We start from the raw sequence: 25,946 nt of genomic DNA on the forward strand, positions 1-25,946 counted from the left end.
AAGTGACCTTCAATTATATAAGGCACAGTCATTTTGCCACTGATGTACACTTCGTTCGTGAGCTAAAGACAAGCAATAACCATAAAGCACATTATACCATCTTTATACTTTATCATCGTTTATCACATAGCCGGTACACTTCGCCTATAGCGTGTGCAGTTTAATATTTTTGATATTATAACATGTGAACATATCACTTTATGTGATTCTGATTAGTTCAAGTAAGCCCATGAAATTATTGTGCAGCGTTCTTTTTCCTGATTGGCTGCGATCGTCGAAAAACTTTTTTAACCCCGCCTACTGGAATGTTTTGCTTTGAATGAACATTTTGGCAGCCATTTTTAAACTCGACTAGCGAAAGGAAATTGAGGAAAAATTATCTCGGCTGTCTGAATATGGATATGTTACAGCTACAGGGGTTTGTTATGTCATGTATGATATCGTCAAAAGAAAAATGGCGTACATCTACAAGACAATAACAAAGAATAAGTAAAACTAAGGGTATTGCTCATTTGATAGCGAGTGGGAGAGGGGGCGGTATATCTATAACATAGATATAAAATAGAACCTAAATACAAGCGTGGTGTAAATGTTAACTTACAGAAGTAAATAAACTCACCTCTGTTAACAGAAAAATGTGGACATAAATGAGTCTCCCAACTGACAGAACTTTATCTAACCACAGCATATTTACGCAGTATATATGGGATGCAAATCCGACACAAATTTAATTACTATTCTGTACAGTCTATTGTTCCGAATCAAATATACTAAAAATATCCGGCGACAAATGCATTACAGTAAATATGGGCATTTCTGCACTTAATAATCCTATTTCACATGAAAATCGCAACAGTGTAAATGTTTAGTTGTGAATGTGACATTTATGGGTACTCTAGGCCTACTGTGTACCGTATCAAACAATGTGACATCACATCGCATTGATCATTCTCTTTTGCAGAATGACTTAATGGTTATAAAATGTTCTTTTTATTCGGATGGAAGCCTTTTCTTTGATTTATAGTTTGTAAAAAAAAAGTACATTCTTTTACTAGTTCAACTTTGTTTGGGACTATATTTTATGCACAACAATTGAAAGGTGCACCGTCTGTAAGAATGAATAAAATTATTCATTCTTCTTTCTATCTAAATAATTTCCACTGAAATAAAAACTGTGATAAAACGAATCTCAAATGGGTAATGATTTAATATTAAATTTTATGAAACTTGTTGAATAATGTCCAGCTTTTGCTCGCCAAGGCCAGCAAAAGCTGAATGTTATTCAACTCGATTAATAATTTCAATTTCCACGACTATTTTGTCTGGTCCTTGCTCTGGCATAAAAAATGGAGCAAAGCCTTGGCCAGAGGCGTAAAGTGAATTAATATGGGTGTCTCGGCGACTCAAAACGTCTTGTCCAGTTTTAAGTAAAACATGTTTGCCTGCCCTCATGAGGGCTTCTTTAGGCTTTTGTTCATGACATCGTTTTTTTAATAATAAAAAAAACTTTTTTTTTCCTACGTCAAAGCAGCCTCTTTTTGAGCATGCAATTCGCTTTTAAACTTAGTTATAAAAAAAAACTTTGGCAAAGGTGTATTGGATTTTACAATACGAACCCAGCCTCGGATCGTTAACTTTCAATGAATCTTCGGGGTAGAAGTTGACTTTGCAAACAATCGATCAAACAGCACCTCTTAGTTTTCGAGGGTCACTTCTTCTGGTGCATTTCCGATGATAAGATGGTACGATTGATTGTAACCTTTAATGAGACGAGTTAACATAATTGATGTACTTCAGTGTGTTGATGTGTAAAATATTTCCACATACGTTCTTATAATGTTCTTTGAAAATGTTCCACGATAGGTGCCTTCAGTTCGTGATTCTTGCTGGTGAAAAAAATGGATATGCCTTTCTTATTTGTTTTTGAAATGCTAGGTTCAGACATTTGTGCATATGTCTATTTGTAATCGTAGAGGGCAATGACCATTTTATTTCTAGACTAATTTTTTAATGTTCGTACTAACTCAAATCCTGTTTTAGAAGCCAAAGGAACGACCCGAGATGATTTTGAAAACACATCGATGACACAAACGAAGTATGTGTAACCTTGATTGTACGCTGCCATACATGATACATTGATTATCAATGACATCCACTACTGACTTCTGGATTTATGCAACGTGTACGTCGATTGTTCTTGTAACCGTCGTCGCGCCTCTGTTAAACGTACACATGTAAGTTTGGTTTCAGCATCAAGATACAATTTTTAACTCCTCGGTAAACAGAGCCATTTACAGGATTGTAGTAAATGCTTGCTAAAAGTGTATCAGTGAATACTCATCAAAATACGTCCCCCACTGTTCGCCGACACTACTCTTCTATCATTGTGATTTGGATCAGGCTTGACGTGTCTGGCAAGCCCGATGAGTAGGAGCCGGTCGTTGTTAAGTGTTTGCTTTTTTCTCTCTCTTTTCACGTACGTCTTACCTCCTTTCATTTTTTTTGGTTCTACTGAAGAAGTTGTATACATCATCTTTTTCACCCAAGCTTTTATTTCTTCTATGCTGTGACCAGGGGAAGGTGTCAACAAGGAAGTTGAAATAGGACATTTTGGTATTGGAACAGACGGAGTTTGAAACACTCATCGCGTGTCTTCTTCTTCCTCTTCCATTTTTGTGACCGAGTCTGTCTTGGTGACTTTTGTTTTACGATTTTCATGATGGTCTTTAAATCTCTAAGAGTAGGTGTAGCACTTTCGTCTGGAATGAGTTAAAGAGATGAAGACGTTTCAATGCGTAACCATACAGTTGCGATATTTCTGTTTCATACAAATCGGTTGGACCCTTCAACGATTTTATTTCTTGTCGAAACTGGGAAATCACAATAACATAAGGATTTGGAGGTAAATGATGTATACGTTGTTGGTACCAGCTATGGTGTTTCATCCTTTCTTGTACGAAACTAAGGTGAGCCTTTGTCCTTTGATAACGTTCAAAGTTACACGTATAATGTCTTTCAGAAATGGTGTCATCTTTATCTTCTTTTCTTTATTCCTCCTGATCTCACGACGCCTCCCCAAAGCGGTACAGCACTCGATCCTAGCATCGTGGTATAAACTGTATGTTGCTGAATCACACAGCAAATAACGCCTGAAGAAAATAAAACTGGTTACTCAAGAATCTGGAATCTAGACAATTCTGAATCGGTCAAATGAAGTGGAATTCGTCCATGAAAGCATCAAATTCTAGGGTAAATTATATGTCCAACTTTGCTTTCAATATTGAGTTCCTAATCTAAATACATGTGCCCTTTTAGATAAATATTAAGACCCTGCTGTGGAAAGTTAAAAACCTTTAGATCACCAATCATTGGTGGAATTGTTGCATGTTGCCGCAGCTATTGCGTTGTTAATGAAGAATCCCCTGTTTTCTCAACAGCTACGTACCAGAAGCACTCAACAAGTATTCATACACTGAAATACGGCTCTTAATCTGATACGAACTATTTTTTAAAGTAATAACAAATTAAGGAATTAATAGAATGATAGAGAATTGCAATTATGAAAGCTTAGAACTGCTTCTACGTGATTCGGCAGCTGACAGTTTCAACCACGATAAACAGAAAAAAGCAACATTAAAACTCCTAAATAATAACTTCATAATGCCACAATTAATAGATAACGCGTCATCACTAACAGCAATGTATCAAAAGTTGCGGACAATTGAAATCCAATTAATTCTTCAATCTTTCATTCCAAAGTTGCAGGAAATGTATATGGTCATATATTTTATTGCTTGTTGAAACGTCGTGGTATTTTCAAAACCCATCATGTTATAAGACTCTTTTCTTTGCACGTCTTGCTGGATGTTCGTCTGCTTATAACTTACCAATTTGCGAATGATTATTAAAATAATATTGGACTCTCGTTCATGTGGCTTAGAGTACCGCGTGGCTTAGAATACCCTCGCAAATTCGACATCCTATGCCATATGACCTAGGGCCCAATAAGTTTTGATAATTAATAACCTATTCGTGTAATACTAGTGATTTCGTAGGCTTCGAGACTCAAAGGATAATGACACAGACAACTGGTGCACTAAGGTATAATCGATTTCACTACTAATCCCCTTTTTGTTACCCCACTTTGCACTATCTCGGGTATCTCACTCGAGCATATAGTCGACTGTTTGTGAAGGTATATACGTTATCAGAATACTTGTTTCGGGACACACGTTATCGTTATCAGCTGTATAAATATACCCTAGTCATCTGTATAGACAGACCAGATAACGGAGGTATATTTTGTTAAATATAACATGCAAGACATAGTCAGATACACGTGCCATTATAGGTACTATTGAATTACAAACTTTATTGTACAAGTACACCTATTCTCTCTGGCCAGATATAATAGATGACTGAGATAGTGACGTGAGACGCTTTCCGACATGAAGAAGAGCGGAGAAAAAAAAAAAAAGAAAGCAATAAGATATTGATAACTGATGAGCAACCACTATTCCTTGCACATGCTGTCTCTGTGGATCAAACCTGAAACCGCAGACTTGCAAAGCAAAAGTGTAACAGCTGTATGAAATCATATCATTGTAAGCTGGGAGTTTTATCAGAATATGTTTTAGTCTGCGTAACTATCACAAAAGGCGAGAAACATTTTCATTTGTCATCAATGTAGTGTTCTCTCCCTGTGGACTTAAGAATGAGCCTGACCTCTCCGGTGGCTCAGTGGTTAGAGCGGCCAAGTCATACCAAAGACATAACAGCTACCTCGCTAGGCGCTCAGCGTTAAGAGGTTAGTGTTAGACTGGTCTGCCTGGTGTCAGGATAATGTGACTGGGTGAGACATGATGTTACATCTCTGCGGCATGATGCCCTAGTGCTAGACATCAATATAAACTGCCACACTGCAGACATTGTCGCGATATGACTGAAAAATTGTTAAAGCTATAAATCACACACACACACACACACAAAATGATCATGCTAGCTTCGCTTCATAGTGTGAAATATATCGCCCGCACTATACCTAAGAATGCACGCGGATCAGATGAGCGGGTATATAATAATGGTACTACTGTTATCAGTATCACTCCGCTTGATACAGGATATCTCGGTACATGTTTGTAAACGGTTGAAGGGGGAGTGGAGGGCCAGAGATCTCAATACATACACAAGGTAAGTTGTTGTACCAGGGTATCGTTGATTTGTGCTTATGGCCCTAAGTGTTTTCGTGCAGAATTTATGTCGCCTACATCTAAGTCATTGTTATGATTTAATTAACATAGCTACGGACAATACATTTGTTTATATCTTCGTTTTATAACTTCTCGTTCCTGTTGCTTCGTGTGGCTAAATTTTGGCATCAGTCATAGGTTCAGTGACATCTTCGCATGACATAGACGCAAATCCGTCAAGCTCGTTTTTTTCACATGTTTCTGGGGGGGGGGGGGTGAGAGAGATGTGGTGGTCGGGGTTGGAGAGACTTACTATCAAAGCATTTATTTCCCATCCCTATCTTTCCGTTTTGGTCGATGTTTATGCTGCCTTATCAAACAGCGAAGTGAAAAAGAAAGATTATGTTCGTAGGGGTAGAGTGGCCTTTGGACATTCTAATATTAAATAATCTATTTGTAGAACCTTATTGATAGGTTTTATAGAATATGAAGAAGAAGAAAAAAAACAATAAAAACAAAGCCTGAAATAGATTACAGTATATGTCGCCATCCTAACCTATATATATATATATATATACCGTACAATCCCCCCCACCACCACCAAAAAAGCTATTGCAACATTGTATCATTGGCATTGTGAACACTGTATTAAAATCTTATGGAACGTGCACACGGTACGAACGTTCATGTTCTTCTTGGTTACTTCATTCAAGTTTATTTTTATTTTTATTTTTTACTCCTCATACTTTCCCGTATTCTCTACCTTATGCATGAGAGAGAGAGAGAGGGGTGTGTGTGTGTGTGTGTGTGTGTGTGTGTTGTATTTCGATGAAATTGTGTAGTAATACTAATTCTTTTAGAAGATGGGCGTTATTAATATTTATTATCGTTATTATATCGCTAATGATCAGTCAGTGCAAATTCTTCACAGGTTTAGAGAATATAGAAGCGATAGCCGACTGTTGAAACGTAACCTAATGTTGCATCCATATTTATATATGCGTATTGTTTTTTCAAATCGCTTTCTACTAGCACTTTAAAAGCCGAGAGAGAGAGAGAGAGAGAGAGAGAGAGAGAGTTTTATGATCGCTAGTACAGTTATTAAAGCAGAATAATGAATTAGATCAACTGTAAATATATTAAAATATTTTAATTACCTATTTACCTATCTTTTGGTTCGTCATTTGGCTTAGTTTCTATTCCGCATTAATTTCCATGCGCCAGTACGTCAATGGCTTAGCGTTCATGTGAATGGCGTTGCTAACAAAGTGTTTATAGCGCTCTACATTCTCCATTAAAACCATCTTTCATGTTTAAATCGTAAGTGTGTTTTATATTGATTTAATCATTGTGAATAAATTTAGAAACTAAAAAAAGAAATCAACTTATTAATATGCAAAGGTGATTGTGAATAGCCACAAAAGGCATAGAACTACATTTTGCAGCAAACATACTCGGGGGGTGGGGGGGTGGGTGAGGAGTTCATGCCCTCGGTCAATACACAGCTGCCTGTAGTAAATCTTAACTCCGTTCAAAGGGCTAATATATGTATTTGCATGTGATATAAATAGAATATATGTATATTATGTACGCTGTAACGATGATAGATCACTCGTTGTATAAATTTTTATTTACAAGGAAACTTGGCAAGCCTCGTTTCCTTTTAATGAAAATGTATACATCTCGTCGTACCTCTTTGATACAGCGTGCATACTATATATATAACCTAATGTTGAAACAGTATTTATATATGCGTATTAATGCGCCATGGGTGGATCACAATTTGATACAAAGTCTCCCCATCCCCAGCCAGTACATCTCTCTCTCTCTCTCTCTCTCGATTGATTGATTGATTGATTGATTGATTTACCATCGTAGAAAGATATCAGCAGAAATTCGTGAGAGCAAACGAGCGTAGCGGATTTCCGCCTGTGTCATGTGATGATGTCTCTGGACCTCTGCATGATGGTCAAACGTAGTCCATGAACCAACAGAAAGTGGAAAGTTAGACATGGATGATTAAAACAATTGTATGGTCGGTAGCTGTATTAATTAAGTTATAACAAAGGCTTAGATGAACTGAAATTGCTGGTTCCTCATTTAACTTCATTCATATTCCAACTCGTTTCAATATGCTAGCCGGTATGTGAATGGCTACGCATTCATTGTTCAAGTAGTTAATCGTGCGGTGTTTGTACTGCTCTACTTTCTTCATTTAAACCGTCTATCGTGTTTTAATCATAAGTGTATCTTATATATATTTAATCAATAGAAGTTCAAAAACTAAAAGAAGCAACTTATAAATTATATAAAACACAAGTCGATTTAAATAATTAATACATTACGGGGATAAAGAATAAAGATAAGTCATAGTTACTGGCTCAAATACTGGACTTCCATATTGATTTTTATACACTTCATTTGCACAAGTAAACCGAGTGAACATAATGAGCGATGTTTTATGAAAAAAGTACCATATCACCAATCGTTCACAATATAAAAGCTAAGGCTGAAGGAGACTTTCAATACTCATCAAAGGACTATGTTAACTATACCTTCTAAATGGCCCTAAAATCAGATTTAAAAAACTAAAATTTTGATAAATAGACTTATCACTATCATGAAATACTACTATGCCGATAAGTCTCCAACTGGGTACTCATGACGTCATAAGCACTTGCTTACGCCATGACGTCTAGTGACGAATTGGTAGTGGGACGCTGAGAAACGCAATTTCAGTCAGAAATGTGCCCTTTTGGATAATATTTAAAAATGTCACAAATATAGTCCATGCAGCGAAATCAGCCCACTACACTACTATGATCATGGAAAGTTCCAGCTGCAAAGAGCTCTTCTAGATTACTAACAAGCTAACGTCAAGGAACATATCTACACCACTTCCAACTACTTTCTCTCCAGTCGATCTTCCGGACATGTTTGCAAATTTCTTCCGTGACAAAGTACAAACCATTAGAGATAAGCTTGACACCACAATTTCAATTGACTCGTCGTCACCATACAGTTGGAATACAGAATTTGAGCGGCAACCATTAGCAGCATTTGAACCTGTCTCTATGGATTTCGTACGTACAATCCTGATGAAGAGTGCACCAAAGTCATGTGAACTTGATCCAATTCCAACATCACTGCTGCTTAAGTGCTTAGATCCAGTATTGCCTTCACTAACTGATGTTATTAATACATCTCTCTCATCCGGGGAGTTCCCATCATTTTTCAAAACTGCCATTGTAAAGCCTCTGCTGAAGAAACCAACACTAGACCATAACGATTTAAAGAACTACCGCCCAGTTTCTAATCTCCCATTCATATCAAAAATCTTAGAAAAGGTTGTTCTATCCAAGCTTGTATTTCATCTAAATTCAAACAGTCTTTTTACCAATGTACAATCTGCATATAGCTCTTGCCACAGTACTGAAACTACTCTTCTAAAAGTAGTTAATGACATTCTCTCTGCGTTGGATATCGGAAAGACTACATTCCTCACCCTCATTGATTTGTCTGCAGCATTTGACACAATAGACCATGATATATTACTTCACAGTCTCCAGCATGTATTTGGCATTCATGATACAGCCTTACTGTGGTTCAAGTCCTACTTTGTCAACAGGACACAAAATGTATCTGCAAATGGAATACACTCCCGCTCAGTTGATCTATGTTGTGGTGTTCCACAGGGGTCTGTTTTTGGACCTGTTATGTTCATTCTGTACACTCAGTCACTCTCAAGTGTCATAGATCATCATCCAGTGTCTCACCAATTGTACACTGATGACACCCAATTATACAAATCTAGCCACCCAACTGAAGTTGATGCTACCATCCAAGGTGTAGAGAGGTGCATTTGTGATGTGAAATCATGGATGACATGTAACAAGCTGCAGATGAATGATGATAAAACTGATGCCATTCTGATCACAACACAAAGACTTTCTCATTCACATCCTTTACCTCAAACAATAAATATCAGCAACACCAACATTAAATTCACACAATCAGTACGAAACCTAGATGTTACTCTGGACAGTACTCTCACATTGCACCAACATGTCATGAACATATGCAAGGCTGCATATCTTGAGCTCAGACGCATCAGCTCAATTCGCAAATATATTTCAGTTGGTGCCACTAAAACACTTGTGTGTTCATTAGTATTTTCAAGACTGGACTATTGTAACTCAATTCTGTCTGGTTTATCTCAATATCTGCTCCAGAAACTTCAGAAAGTTCAAAACACAGCTGTTTGGATCATACGTAGAGTATCCACGATCAGAGCACACCTCCTCGCTGCTCTGTACCCTACACTGGCTATCCATTCGATCCAGAATCAAACACAAAATTTGTTCTCTGTGCTACGTTTTACTGTCGGACTCTAGTCCAACATACCTATCCGACCTCACCCATGTGCACACACCAGCAAGATACTTACGCTCCCCTGAGTATACAATCGTATACTCATTATTCCCACTATGAAAACAAAGTCATATGGACAGCGTTCTTTTGCATACCAGGGCCCAGAAACGTGGAATGAATTGCCCGCTGAACTTGGACACAAAGACACAGTGATCCCATTCAATAGTGCTGTCAAAGCTCACTTATTTCGACTGCAAACACAAACTTAAAAACCTAATAATGTTTCCTACCTTAAATATTCTCAGCATTTTTTTATATAATGTTTTCTAATTTCATGGTGTTTGTTTTTGTAATCATATCATTATATGTTTTTTATCTTATAGGTGTTGTCTAATGTTGTTAAGCTAAATTCAGTGCGATATGAGGGAGGACTGGTTCCATTAACATTGCTTAGACATTTTTTTCCAGAAGCAGCTAATGATGATGGTTTTACAACCTATGTGCCATACCGAATAAACTTTCTGAATATAATAACTAAAAAGAAATATATAAGTTTTGATATTTTAAGAGTGCATTCAGTTCGTTCTCACTGATGTGATGTTGAAACAAGACTATTCTACATCAGTTTGAAACATCGTTGGGACTGTGTGAAGGCAGGGCGAGATTGCATAAGGATGCTTAATCCATTTTTAGCTGGCACAATTGCTTTGACTTCTGTGAACAAAATTCAAGAGAAGGACGCATTTCTTCATAACTTCTTTAACAATTCATCAACTTGTTGGAAATGTTACAAAATAACTTGTAGATATTTTTTCCTCGTATCTGTTTTATATCTTGTTTTAGATGTAATGCAACCAGCTTCAAGTTTCTCAGTGTTCTCTCTATAAGATCACAATCGCCTTTCCAGCTTTCATGTGTACCTTTTCTTCATGCTTATGTTTTATTTGGATGTAGTTTCTTCCTTCCGTCCGGTTAACATAGTGGACATGTTTTAATGACGTCATTTTCTGTTCCTGCGTTATCTTGTATTTGTTTTGTTATGATTTGTTTTCTTTTCGTTTTTCTTGTTGTTGTTATTCTTGTTCTTGTTTTCTAAACAGCCCTCTCATTTTTTTGTTTAATATGCAAAAGATAGACGAATGTTGTAGTTTAGATAGATAGATAGATCGATAGATCGATAGATAGTTAGTAAGATAGATAGATAGATAGATAGATAGATAGATAGATAGATAGTTAGTAAGATAGATAGATAGATGATGGATGGATGGATGGATGGATAAATAGGTAGGTAGGTAAGTAGGTAGGTTGGTAGGTATATATTAGCAGAGCAATATATATATATATATATATATATATATATATATATATATATATATATATATATATAAGATAAATGCTACATACAATATTTTTGTTAAGAAATATTAGCCTAACTTGACTTGAAGAAACCTTTCCAAGAAATAAAACATATACATCTCTCTGCATAAGAAATAATAGAGCACACTTGTTGCAGATGAAGGCAGAGGAACCCGGTCAGGCTGTCGGCGGTGCAGTCGCAAACAGTGACACAGATATGAAGCAGCTGTACAAATGTATTTATGTAGACGTGTCGTTCGTCAAAAGCATCATAGGAATAATTATGGCAGCTGAGATCGTAAGTATACAAAAACAGTCAGTGAAGAAACAAAACACCATCATTCAAGATTAATTATCTCATCCATTCAAAACGCATACCAAAATCTATTAATGTCCTTATCCTGATGTAACGCCCAATGTCAGTAATTTTGCAAATATCAGAGCCATTCACGGTGTTGCAGAATATATGTCCTTGTAGTGTTAAGTGATGACAAAATATATATTCCATGATGCGTCAAACCTGTTGGATTATATATATATATATATATATATATATATATATATATATATATATATATATATATATATATATATATATATATAGAGCGAGAGAGAGAGAGAGAGAGAGAGAGAGAGAGATGTAATTTAGAAAACCATTATAACGCGATGCTCGGGTCCAAAGAATAACATCGCTGTATAAGCGGGATCGCGTTAAAAAGAAATTGAAAAACTTTCCCACAGAATATGTGCATTGAAATTTCAATGTCATCCGTTTTAACTAACCACTTGATCATATATCGTTTGTTTGGTTCGCCGAGTTCATCGAAATCAAATATACTTCAGTTTTGATTTGTATATATGCCAATATGGCGGAAACGGTTCACGTTGAAATTAAGGCAAAATTAAACGCAGTGCTGAGATTAAAACTCTGCTAGGGATACGAATAATGCGCTTTTCCGAGAGCACGTATTTGGGATGTTAAAAAGAGAGGTCACTCTAAATGAAAAATGAAAACCATGTACCATCGCGTTATAAGTGGAATTGTGTCATAACGAGTCGTGCTAAAACGGAATATATCTAACATAAGTATCAAGAAAAGATAAACCTAACAGGCATTAAATTTTCCAAAAGATAAATTTATTTCCCTAAAATTTAGAGTAAACGAAGTAAAATAATTAAAAATAGCTTATAGTATATTAATCCCCAAAATATTGTCCTAAATTTTAATATAAATTTTATTCCCGTCTGGAAACTGGCCAGAGATATTCTGAAAGAAGGTTATGAGGTGTTTTTATGCTACCATTCTATCACCATTGAAAAATCACAGTTCTAAATCGAAATGTTTTACTTTAAGGTAATCCCGTAAATGTAGAATATCACTGAAGTCCTTACAATATTTATTTAATCCAATAGGAACTTAATGTCTATAGTAAAGAATTACCACTGTGCTAAATCCAACGAACCAATATTACAAAAACAAATTATTTCTTCTCAACGACTCTTACAGAACTGGCATAGACGGAAGAATAGAATATATGTTGCGTGTATTCCGATTATATAGATCCCATATACACACCCAATCAGCAGAATCTGATTCACTAAAAGATTCTCAAGCAATTAAATCGTATATTATTTTGAAATAACTCAGTCCATTATGACCTCCTAAACTATTAAACCAATCAACCATTAGGATGATAGCACTATGTAACACAATTTTTGTTCCTGGGTAGTAAATGTTATTCTGTAATTGCTTATCCCTAAAAGGTATAGAACATGGCCATTATTCCCCACAAACTCTGTTTTTGTGACCAGGACAGTGATATTTTGAAATTTGTCTATTCCTAATGAAAAAAACGAGCAAATTTGTGTCTTTTCATTTACATAAATTCAGAAGAAAAAAAAACATATGAATCCAAACTAACATGTATTTATACTAAAGTAATACAAAAATGATCACACAAGATTTAGGAGTAGTTTTTCGAGATTTATGACTATACTGTAAATCGCTTTCACGAATCAGCCCCCAAATGTAGTCTCTCATCATGTTCTCATTATACTGTCCTTTGTAGCGGCGTTCAAAGTCCAGTATATCCTGGTGGAATCGCTCGCCTTGTTCCTCCGAGTACCCTCCCATGTTCTCCTTGAATTTATCAAGATGCGCATCAAGGACATGGAATTTGAGGGACATCCTTCAGTCCATTGTCTCGTAGTTCTTCACCAGTCTTAACCAGCTCTACATAGTTTTCGGCCTTGTTGTTGCCCAGGAAGCCCCAAATCACTGCGACAAAGCTGTTCCAAGCCTCTTCCTCCTTACTAGTGAGCTTCTTGGGGAATTCGTTGCACTCCAGGATCGTCTTTATCTGTGGTCCGGCGAAGACACCGGCTTTGACCTTTGCCTTAGACAGCTTAGGGAAGAAGTCTTGAAGGTACTTGAAGGCTGCCGACTGCTTTTCTGACAAATTGTTTCACAGGGCCCAATATGATGTGCAGTGGTGGCACCAGCACCTTACGGAGGTCCACCAGTGGCTCCCATTCGACATTGTTCCTCCCCACAGAAAACTCGGTTCGCTGTGGCCAGTCCTGCCTGTGGTAGTGGGTATTGGTGTCCCTGCTGTCCCAAAGGCAAATATAGCAGGAAAATTTGGTAAAACCGCATTGGAGACCCATCATGAATGCCACCATTTTGAACTCTCCAATGACATCCTAGGAGTACTCATCGTACTTCAAGGCATTCAGCATGATCTTGATGATGTTGTAATCCTCTTTGATGTACACAGAGTGAGCCAGAGGAAGAGACGGATACTTGTTCCCAATATGGAGATGCACGGCTTTGAGGCTCTGGATGAGATTACAAGAGGCGCCACTCATTCTGGTTGCAGGCGATTCCGAATGCCTCGAACAGACTAGTCATATTGTGGCAGAAGCAGAGTCCATCTTGACGGATGAAAAGCTGGAAAAGTTTGCTGACGCTTCCTCTGATCTTCGACTTGAACACTTTCATCCAACAAGTTCCACTACTTGAGCCCAGACGTCAAAAGCTCGGCATTGGACTTGGTGAGACCAAGATCTCTGATCAAGTCGTTTATGTCTTTTTGGTTGGGGTAGAATGGTTTTTTTTTCCTCAGCTCCACCTCTGAAATAGGCATCTAGATCTACAACGTCTTCCTCGCTCTCTGACTTGCTGATTTCTTCTAAATATAGCTGCTCTCTCTCCGAAGGAGTGGGTACGGGGAGCTCAAGGCAGTGTGGCACAGGGGCGATGGATGAAGGAAGGTCCGGATACGTGGTAGCAGGTGCATTCTTGCCAGTCCGACGTTCAGAAGGGTCCACCATACAGAAGTAGCAGTTGCTTGAGTGTTCATTGGGTTCCCGCCAAATTCTTGGGATAGCGATTGTCATGGCTTTCTTTACCCCTCTGTACCATCCTTCAAAAATACATTTATTTCACCAAGCCTAATGTGTAAGAGATTCTCGCACCGTTTTTCGTATATGATATATTTTTTAATAACATTGAAAATTGTAAAACATTTAAAATTAAAACTTACAATTTTAACAATTTTAACAAGTTTTAGAACATAAAATTCCAAGCAACAACTGTCCATCTTACATTCTATACTTTATTTGCAGTCTTCGCAGTTGAAATGAGGTGCCCATGGTTTGTCTTGATCCCCGACAGGCATGCGGAAATATGCAAATATGCCTTGTAGGCCTCACATGTCTTAGCAGATGCTTCAACGGAGTACTTTTTCTCTCTTGTCTTGCAGACGTAGCGAAATGCGTCTGTCAGAAAAATGCAGATATGTATCCACTTAGGCAGCTGGAACTCAACTGAATTGTTGGGCTTAAGGCCCCTGTATTTATACTACTATTGATATTACTAGAAAGATCTAGAAAGTTATAAAAGTTACGCCAAGTTTACTCAGCACTGAATCTATCTGGAATGTTCTCGAAAATATTTAAATTTCAAAATATCACTGTCCTGGTAACAAAGCAAACTTTGTGGGGAATACTTTTCTATACTTTTCTGGCATAAGCAATTACAAAATAACACTAATTACCCAGGAACAAAAAACATTGTTACAGGGTGTAACTCTACAGGACAAATGCATTCATATTTTCACTTGAATTGTACGTGATCTTCATTCAAATTAACGCGTGGTGTATTTGACCTGAATAGTTGTTGACGTGATCTTAGCGATCGACTTTATGGACGAGATTTCTACAAAGTATATATATATATATATATATATATATATATATATATATATATATATATATATATATAAGTAGATAGATAGATATGTGTTAATGTGGCATAAGACTTCTTCATTCATTTCTTATGTTTGGAAATCCTTCGCTTGGGTATATTTTCTCCACTTTTTCAAATTTGATTCAGATTCTGTCCCTGTTGGGTCTTATAATCGTGTCAGCCTCCTACATAGAGACATGTGACTTTCTCTACGGGAAAACATACAGCTACTTCGACTTTGTGTCTGGTTCCTGTTTTTTCATTTCTGGGACCTGGTATCTATTGAATGTCCTTGGTGTGCTCAAAAAGTTCGGCGTTATTAGATGGGATATTGGGGTATGTATGGCATCACTATTTATCACAATTGTAAACTGGCTACCATTCTCTCTCTCTCTCTCTCTCTCTCTCTCTCTCTCTCTCTCTCTCTCTCTCTCTCTCTCTCTCCCGCAGGGTGAAAGTTTAGTAATACGGAAAGCCAACTTAGGCAAGAATAAAGAAAACAGTAAATTATCACCAAAATACAAAAGCAACTATTCCAGTTGTATTCAACAATCAGATTATTATAATATCAACGTTTCATTGCAATGATGCTACTGTCGCATTTTTGCTAACTGAAACAAAATATTGTTAACATACGTCAGGAACTTTTTAAATAACATAAAAGTGATTCGCTTTCAGTAGGAGGAGCAAGAATAGAAGAAAGTGCAGGAACAGATGGAGAATTAGGACTAACAGGAGGTTGTTCTAATAGTTTTGTGGTTTTTTTTAATCCTTCATTTGGGGTTTATTATCGAGGTTACTCCACAAATTTAAATACCTTCCCATCTGCATATTTTGACAGGGAAACCACGAACTTAAGTATGATTATTAAAATGTTTTTCATTGTAATTTTATTTCGTTCATTAATAATGGTCAATACAAACGGGAAGGAATATTATACAGATTAAATATGAGCATGAAGATGAAGATGCAAAACTTACAGACGTGCTAGGAATGTCTGTAATGTGAGGTTTTTAGTCATAGTATAGAGCATAATAAAAGTTGCCATATAAACATAAATGTCATTTCGAGGTCCTTGTGAAAGAGGCCTAAATCGGTGGGAAAGAAAATACTGTAAACGATTATAGATCAGGCATTAATCAAATATTTAAACATTAATAAATGCCACATTATTGGTTGAAATGGTCCAGTATAATTAAATGAGACAGCTATTAGACAGTTTGTAAATACGCGAACTGGTAATCAGTAAGATTTTGGATTATAGTTATTTGAAATATATTAAGACATAGAAAATTTATTTAGAAATAAACCATCTTTTGAATGTAGTGGTAATGAAAGAAGTGCCAGATTTCAGAATTTACAGAAACATATTGGAAGAGTATGATGTTAGAATGACAGTACTAATTCAAGAAGTGGTTTAATACTTTATATAACGCTATGCAAGTATTGCAAATAATAATAGAAAGAGTAGAAAAAATACATTTACAACTAATTGAACAAACGGATAAAATCTGGAATGAAGGCATTAGAAAGTAACATGGAACACAGAAAGTAATCTATGCAAAACTATGGAATTTCACGATACAAACTGGAACAGTTGCGAAATGATTTAGGCAACGAACTGATGCAAAACAAGCAAGAATTTAAAAATTGAATGAATAATTATACCACAGAGTATTAATAACTTTAATAACAAGGTGGTCGTTAACACGTTTGTCATAATTGCAAAAGAAGAATGATGTAACAGAAATAGCTGATATGATAGATGACATAAAAAGAGAAATAACTATCATGCAAGGCCGATACAGTCAGTGAAAACTACTTACGATTTATTTTTCAATGATTTAAGAGGCAAAAGTCACAAAATGAAACGATTTGACTTGCCATCTTTAAAATACGATCTTAGTGCAAGAACAGAACCATCTAAAATAATCACAAACAGATACAATATTGTTTTTATCGATCCAAAAGTGGTTAAAATATCACTTTGGTACAAAGTAGTACTGATTAATTAGAGTTGTTCGTTCTAGAAGTGATAAAAATATCGCTTTGGTACAAAGTAGTACTGATTAATTAGAGTTGTTCGTTCCAGAAGTGGTAAAAATATCGCTTTGTTACAAAGTAGTACTGATTAATTAGAGTTGTTCGTTCCAGAAGTGGTAAAAATATCGCTTTGGTACAATGTAGTACTGATTAATTAGAGTTGTTCGTTCCAGAAGTGGTAAAAATATCACTTTGGTACAAAGTAGTACTGATTAATTAGACTTGTTCGTTCCAGAAGTGGTAAAAATATCGCTTTGGTACAAAGTAGTACTGATTAATTAGAGTTGTTCGTTCCAGAATTGGTAAAAATATCGCTTTGGTACAAAGTAGTACTGATTAATTAGAGTTGTTCGTTCCAGAAGTGGTAAAAATATCGCTTTGGTACAAAGTAGTACTGATTAATTAGAGTTGCTCGTTCCAGAAGTGGTTAAAATATCACTTTGGTACAAAGTAGTACTGATTAATTAGAGTTGAGTGGTAAAAATATCGCTTTGGTACAAGGTAGTACTGATTAATTAGAGGTGAGTGGTAAAAATATCGCTTTGGTACAAGGTAGTACTGATTAATTAGAGTTGAGTGGTAAAAATATCGCTTTGGTGCAAGGTAGCATTAATGATTAGATGAAAAGATTGAACGAACACGAAAAGGGTTAAATGCTTTTGAACAAAGATTTGCAGCAGAAACAGATGCATACTTTAAAAAGAATTTCGCATTATAAATTGGTTCAAATTTAAACAGCAGTAAAAAATGAAAATGGGTGTAAAAATTATTGCTCGAAATATAACACTAAATGATGAAAACGATCAATACTGACAAGAGTTGCATGAGAAAACCAAACGAATACCACGATGCTTATTGTTTTACAAGCGTCGCGTTGCACAAGATTTAACTGAGTTAAGAGAATTGTGTTACCGTTAAATGGAGGATGGCAGCGGCAGTGATAAGCGGAGCAATAGCCGACGATCTAGCTCTTACAGAAAATAACATGTTTCAAAGGTTTGATCCAAAAAAGATCAGATAAAGAATTAATAAGGCATCATCTAAACGAGATCAGATAAATAATCAACTATACATGATCCAAAAGAGATCATATAAAGAAATAGACATGATCCAAAAGAGATCATATAAAGAAATAGACATCAACCCAAAGAGATCATATAAAAAATTAGACACGATCCAAAATAAATCATATAAAGTATTAATTATACATGATACGAAAGCGATCATATAAAGAACTAATTAGACATGATCCGAAAGCGATCATATAAAGAACTAATTAGACATGATCCAAAAGCGATAATATAAGGAATTATTAGATTTGATAATATACAGAATTAATTAGACAGGATCCAAAATAAATCATATAAAGAATTAATTAGGCGTGTTCCAAAAGACGTCATTTAAAGAATTAATTAGACATAACCTAAAATAGATCATATAAAGAATTAATTAGGCGTGTTCCAAAAGACGTCATTTAAAGAATTAATTAGACATGACCTAAAATAGATCATGTAAAGCATTAATTAGGCATGATCATAATTTCAGAAGAAAACCGCAGTCACAAGAACAAAATCAAGATATTAGAACACATAATGGAAGATTGAGAGAACAATGGTGTTTAATCAGTATGGAAATCATTTGGAAAATGCTGTGTCTCGATATTCTTCTACTGGTACTGAATCAATTACAGAAATCCTAAGCAACATAAACGTATTGCTATTAAGTCACATTCTGATAAACGGGTCAATTATGGGGACATATCTTAACAATTGTAATACTCATTAGTATTTGTAGTTGTTAAATAAAATAAATCGCAAAATAATTTAAATACTAAGTGTGTTTGCAGCAGCAACAAAAACACTACAAGTGCCAAGCACTTTATTCCGTAACCTCCTTGTGTCACACAAACTCTCCAAAATATTAAACCTACACAAACACTGCAAGTGGTAATGTCGTGACTGGTTCATAGTGCTGTAGTTTGTCCTGGTAGTATTCGTATAATTTAAAGAAATAACTGAAAGACGGTGCTAACAACACAGTGGTTAATAATTTAGGTAGAATATTCGCTAAAGACGTGACTATTTCTTATGGTGGTGATGCTGCTTTTAAATTAAATGATGAAGCTATAATATGTACAGTTTACAAACTGTTTTAGTATAACACGTGACGTTCAGATATTAGCAAAACACTGTCCACTGTATACTTTTCTTCTTTGTTCAGGATTTTAGATCTACCATTGCATTACAAAAATAACCAGTGAAATGATATAATGCGGTTACCCTAATTACGAATTGGATAATATTTGATTCACCACAATTGAGTTTAACAGGAGTATAGATAATGTATAAGAAAATAAAAGAAACTGCTCCAGAAAAGAGCTGCAATCTAGCGACAGATAAACTCATTATTTATGTTGCTGCTATAAGTTCAGTTACTAACCTTGAGAGCAAAACATGTTGGTAAATCCTTCCTCAGGGATCTTTACCGAAGAACAAAAACTGAGACCTTGAAACTGGAACTGTTATTGATCATTTTTACAGATTATCATTGTATAAGGCTTGATTTGACACTCCAGGGGTAACATGACTGATTACATGTACACAGACCACTCATTATCACCAAATATCGAACGAGTAGTTTTGCTGGGTATATTGATACAAATTAATACAAATGGTGTTTATCTACAGCATGGGAGGCTTTATTGTGAAAATTCGCTACAGTCTCGGATTTCATTCGCGATGCTGAGCTGAAATAACTGTACTATTATTGTTATGGCCTTAGCATACATCCGCTATGTACATGTTCAATATTCCAAGTGAATTCTGGAACTTTATTGTTTTCTTTTGATAGTATGGTATTCCTTTTGAATTGTTATTTTTCCCTTGACTGAGTTTGGTTCGTTAGTCTCTCGTGGCTTCCAGGCATCCAAATACCTCATGTTGGCGTTGGGGATCGGAAGTTGCGAATCATACGACTTCGCATAGATGAATAAGAATCTTTATTTTGAGTTAAAAGTGTCTAATGTACGCAGATTAAACGCATGATTTTAATCTTTTCATATCGGCCAGATTCACGAGCGGTCATAAGAAACAATTTACAACTTCGCATAGATGAATAAGAATCTTTATTTTGAGTTAAAAGTGTCTAATGTACGCAGATTAAACGCATGATTTTAATCTTTTCATATCGGCCAGATTCACGAGCGGTCATAAGAAACAATTTACAACTATTTATTTTTCAATTGGTTTCTTTTCTTTTTTTTCATTAGCATAAAAATACATAATGTACTCCACATGTCTAAAACTTAAGCTGCCCAGCAGGACTTGCTACTCATTCTTTTTGTTACCAAGACCACCGCAAAATTGGCTTCCATAGGATCGGCTGGCCGGCAGCAATTTATCACACGAAGTAATTTATGCGGATCGAGTGCATCCATGTGACTATATATCCGAAGAAAACGAGTGTCCTTGAGGCCTGTCATTATAAATACCATATGCCTATCATTGTACTGTTGCCTCTTATCCCTTATATATTGCCCTAAATAAACAAAGCTAGCCTATGCACATTAATTACATAATTCATGCTGGTATGATATAGAACATTGATTTCCAGTGAATTTAGGCTCTGATTAAACAGTCTTGTACATATAAAAATGCAGTGTTCACATGTGTCTTGCATGTCTATCAGTTCCATAGGAACAAAGCTTACTTCTGAAACTACTAAATCAGACATGTGTGACTTCCTCCAGATAAGCGAATTTTAGAGCCACACTCTGTGACATACATAAGCGGATAAATTCAGATCGCGGACCCTTAAGTGCCCGCAGGCCGTAGGTTACACATGCCTGCACTAAATTATTGACTAGTTTAATCTTTGAATAGTTCAACAACTTTCTTCTTTATTAAAACTATGTTGATGTCTTTCTTGCAATCACTTGTGTCATCCTCTTTCATGTCGTGCTAAAAGTTACCCGTTTAACATGAATGCTTAAAGAATCTTCGTCTGTCATTAATATTTAACATCATATGTTGTTAGATTGTTAAAGTAACATGTATACATCAGATATTTTGACAATTCTAACACTCTAATTCCTTTGTATAGAGGTTTCGTAATATGATTTTTTTTTATAAAACAATATGATTATTTACTTAAACCAAATTCATTTATGTTATTGTCCGGTTTGCAAATTATAGGTCTTTCTGATCTTCGAACTTATTATTGTACACCTGAACATTGTTTTATACTTATTCTGTTACGTAAATTTTCCAATTACAGAGCTATTGATTAGTTTATAACAGGTTTGTTGTTGTTGTTTGAAACGTTGTTTGCTTTCTGTCCTAAATTTGTTTTTTATTTTAATGTACGGATTTTAACTAATATTCTTCAAAGTATGGTTTGTTAGCTTTAATCCTATTGAACGTTTAGTTTCAAAATCTTTATGATAAATCACAGTTTATCTCTGTTTTTCAATGTACATAATAACGTAGGTCATGGTTTTGTTTCTTTCTCTGATCTGTCGACCTTTTTCGCACAGTTGGCAAGTCTGTAATAATTGATTTTTTTCTCGTTATGATGGATAATCATTACTTCCTCATCGTAAGTTTCTGACAGGCATAAATTGACACGTGGAAAATTCATAAAGATTATTACCACATACGTACATGATGAAATACTTAGACCTTGACCTATTCCAGCATGACACTTTCCGCATCATTGGTACAATAGATATGATTCGATTCAGTATATCTGCTAGATATCATACAAATTACTTCTTTCATACCAGAGTCGATTAAAAGCAAAACATATTCAAACAATAACTCAAATTATTGAGTCAAACTGGCTCACAATAATTGTGATTTAAATCGATATTAAATTTTGTAGGCAAACATTTCTAATTTGTTAAAAAATAGCACACAATATTAAAGTACTTTTGCGTAATACTGGTGAAGATTACCAATAGATTGAATTTTAAAAAGTACATTGTATTTGTTATATATTAGTAGTCACCGTTCTAACTCCATGACCTGTTGCTGAAATAAAACGTTTCCTATTGTTGGTAACTTGGTTTCTTAGAGCCACTAAAGTGTTCAAATAACGTCCTTCATCCGTCATTTCCTTTTAATATTTTTTTCAAAAGCTTTTGTCTCAGAATGAAATAAATTTTGCGGCCTTATTTGGTGTTATTTGTACCTCCATATCAAGTTCATTTGTAACCATACTTTAATTAGAATAAAACCAATACCTGATAAAATGTGAATAAAAAGTGGTATGAATTGTGTGTGAAAGTAATTTAAATAATTACATTCCTTATGCCCGAATACTCTATAAGTACCAGTTAAATGATCAATGCAATGACATACATTGTTTGGACCTTTCAAATGTTTTAAATACTAGTATAAATCATGGTTTGAACAAATAAAGTCGTTGTGAGAGTTTGGTTTACTGTTAGTGTCAAACTTCGGTTGCTATGAAAGCTGATATTGTAACCAGTTCATTGGCATCCGGTGTCTAATGCTAGTTGCCAAGAAGAGATTTTTTTCCTGATTCCCTTGATTTGCCTTACTGTCTGCACGTGATGCTTGTATTTTAATATGAGCATTTTGAAACGATTACAAGACAGTATTGCGACATCGAGGCAGTAAAAAAGACTGAACATTTTACACCTGGACTCCACACATATTTTGTACCCTGGTGTGTACGAGCTTTCCTTCATTTTTCTGACCGTTTCAATACCTGAAAACAATACGGCCACATACTTTTTAAAAAAATCAGCTACGAATTTTCATTAAGTTTTACAAACCAGTATTAAAAAACGTCAAAATTTGTTGCTACTGTTAAAGAAAACTGCAGAAATGTGAAAAAGATGTCGTACAAAGGCAGAGCCATGTCTTCCGAAGTCCGTCGTGTATATGAAACGAATAAACAGGGTTACATTAGTAACAGTGTTGGTTACTATGGGTACTTAAAATATGTGTCTGTATTGATGATAATTGGGGAGGGAAAGGAAACACACACACACACACACACGTACAGACAAACACACGACTCGAGAGACAAAGACCCCTAATGAGAGATAAACATCTATGTAGACGGACACCTAATTAAAGACCACCACCCACCCGTACAAGCAAACACCCATCCTAAAGACAACCACCCACTCTTACAGACACATATTCATCCATACCAATATTCATCTACCTTTACAAATAAAAGCATAGAGGCGAATTGTATTCTCTAGTATGATGAACAACCCTCGTCATTACAGACAAACACTCACACCTCACACATACAAACACCCACAGAAAAGGACAACAAAGCGTGAAGATAGCACGATGTTGATATTGTTCTTGTCCTGATCGAAATAGAAGGATCCTGAAAATAGATCTTGAATTGACGACATATGTCAACAAATCTTGTTTACTGGAATGACACAACATGACTCTGCGTGGTCTCGGACTTCTTTCCAGGAGTCTGTACCCGAATTCTCGTCTCAAACACCCTTGTCGCTCAATGTACAACCATCTGGCAAATATAGCCGTCTCTGCTATTTCTGTGATAACCCACTTTGTCTTGACGTAGACTTAGTAGAATGAGTTGACCAGCATGCTCTGAATGATGGTGAAACACGATACGATGGATAACATGTTGATTCTTTGAGAATAGATTTAGGTGAAAATTTCATCTTATGTAGGAAAGAAATAGCTTGAATTGTTTTATTGCACGCAGTCAATCGTAGCACGTCTTTCTGGTACGCAAATTATTGTGGCACGTCCCTCTTTGACAGTCGAGAACACCAACCAATCAGAACGCAGAATTATTTGTCTCGTGATTCAGTCAGTGTACAAAATAGCATTTTTACGAACAACACCGCCACATTACAATACGTACTGTCCCATGACCGGGCTGAGGAGTAACGCCATTCAATTGAGGTGAAGGGGGTAGTCTTACAGTCTCCCCTTCTTCCTACAGAGATACTACAACCCCAATCATCACCATCACTCGCCCGATTTCATTGTGAGTCGAACTTGATTTATTCGATCTTGCTAACCACAGGACTTTCTGATGTCATACAGAGATACTACAACCCCAATCACCACCATCACTCGCCTTTATTTCATTGTGAGTCGAACTTGATTTATTCGATCTTGCTAACCACAGGACTTTCTGATGTCATACGCAGGACCATCGTCAGAATACAATGATTTTAAAAGGTGCAAGAAGAGTCGCCGAGATATTTTACAAATTCGGAGGGAGGAAGAAGACGCTTTGAACAACATCAACAACTAAAGAGAAACGGAGTTGAGAGATAAAATCTGTTCCTGTGACTGGTCAACAGTTAGACATGTAAATGATTGCCCTAAAAAAAAAAACGCATGCGTTTTACATCAAATCTTGCCGAACTTAATGGCATCAGAGCTTTGTATTAATCGTGTCTGGCAAAATAAAAGAAGGGGGTGCAGGCATTATCAAAATCAAAACGATCGGCAACAATTACAACAACAACAACAACAACAACAACAACAGAAGCGGTTTGATTCGGATGAGAGGAATGACCGAGGCATTTACGGTTACTGGTGGAAAAATTTTCTAACATCATGCACCTTGTTTTCCGTTTTACAAATATGTACAATTATATATATATATATATATATATATATATATATATATATATATATATATATATATATATATATATATATATATATAAGTTTCAGAATATTTGTCAGGAAAAATCAGTATCTAACATCTATATTCCCAGTGTAAACGATTCGCATGATAAGTAAAAATATAATAAAATTGCAAGTAAGCAATAATAACATTGCAAGTCTTGATCTGTCGGTAACATATTTACACTTCCCTGGTTGCCTAAGTGTTCCCGATAGACGACAAACAGACGTACATTGCTTTTTCTACAAACAATTTAGATTTAGTGCACTTACGTAGAGTCTGTACATATTTTTAATAATGTTCCAAAACAGTCAGCTTAAAATCTTGAGGTTACATTTTCAGGAGTTGATCTGGTGCGGGTTTTATACTTTCAACTTCCTGATCTCGTCGTCTGTATTAGCAGCCCACTCGTGCTACCAGGAATCATACAAAGCAGGAGCGGTAAGGAAGAATATTTGGCAAGTAGATCATAAAACGTTTGACTGTCTATTTGAGCTTAATATTTCTCTCAACCAATCAAAAATAACGTTACAAAAGTAAAGTCCCAAATGGTGAGTAGAGGACGAAATCTCGAGCTCAGATATCAAATACTTTTCCAAAAATATTGATAGGTCCAAAAATCATAGAATCGGATCACCATATTTAGAAATAAAGATTCGAGATAGAATGGTAACATGGCTATTGCAATATATCATATGATAGATCTTCACACACACACATACACACGCATATATATATATATATATATATATATATATATATATATATATATATATATATATATATATGTGTGTGTGTGTGTGTGTGTGTGTGTGTGTGTGTGTGTGTGAGAGAGAGAGAGAGAGAGAGAGAGAGAGAGAGAGAGAGAGAGATTTTGGGGTTGTTTTGTGCTTTAAAACATAGTATATACTATATACTTTTCCAGGCATTTGGTTTTCTCTGCCTTATCGTCATAGCTGGGCACGGCGGTTGGCAGTTGAAAAGATTTTTTGATAAACGACGTCAATCTTCATCATCGCAGTCTCGAGGCCATGAGAACGAAGATCCACCAGTATTCAGTGCTGCGGTCG

The 25,946-nt window shown here is 35.8% G+C and overlaps 1 protein-coding gene across 3 annotated transcripts in view; it reads left to right on the forward strand.

The window, feature by feature from the left end:
* The first annotated feature begins 343 nt into the window (after nt 1-343).
* LOC149779850 (CKLF-like MARVEL transmembrane domain-containing protein 4) overlaps nt 344-25,946 on the forward strand; it is a 25,821-nt gene continuing 218 nt past the window's right edge. Inside the window, exons 1-5 of one of the 3 annotated variants that reach the window (XM_089936277.1) lie at nt 344-418; nt 11,074-11,214; nt 15,313-15,501; nt 25,219-25,317; nt 25,802-25,946. The exon at nt 25,802-25,946 is cut by the window's right edge and continues 218 nt beyond it. In XM_089936277.1, the coding sequence (XP_089792403.1) occupies nt 11,074-11,214; nt 15,313-15,501; nt 25,219-25,317; nt 25,802-25,946 (574 nt within the window). In that variant the 5' untranslated portion in view covers nt 344-418. Of the gene's footprint in view, nt 419-5,089; nt 5,191-11,073; nt 11,215-15,312; nt 15,502-25,218; nt 25,335-25,801 lie in introns of those variants that run through there. The other 2 variants (XM_089936276.1, XM_089936278.1) reach the window with 2 other exon arrangements.

This window comes from Sinohyriopsis cumingii, chromosome 16, assembly GCF_028554795.1.
Source record: "Sinohyriopsis cumingii isolate HCF-2022 chromosome 16, ASM2855479v2, whole genome shotgun sequence".
In the NCBI taxonomy this organism is placed as follows: Eukaryota; Metazoa; Mollusca; class Bivalvia; order Unionida; family Unionidae; genus Sinohyriopsis; species Sinohyriopsis cumingii.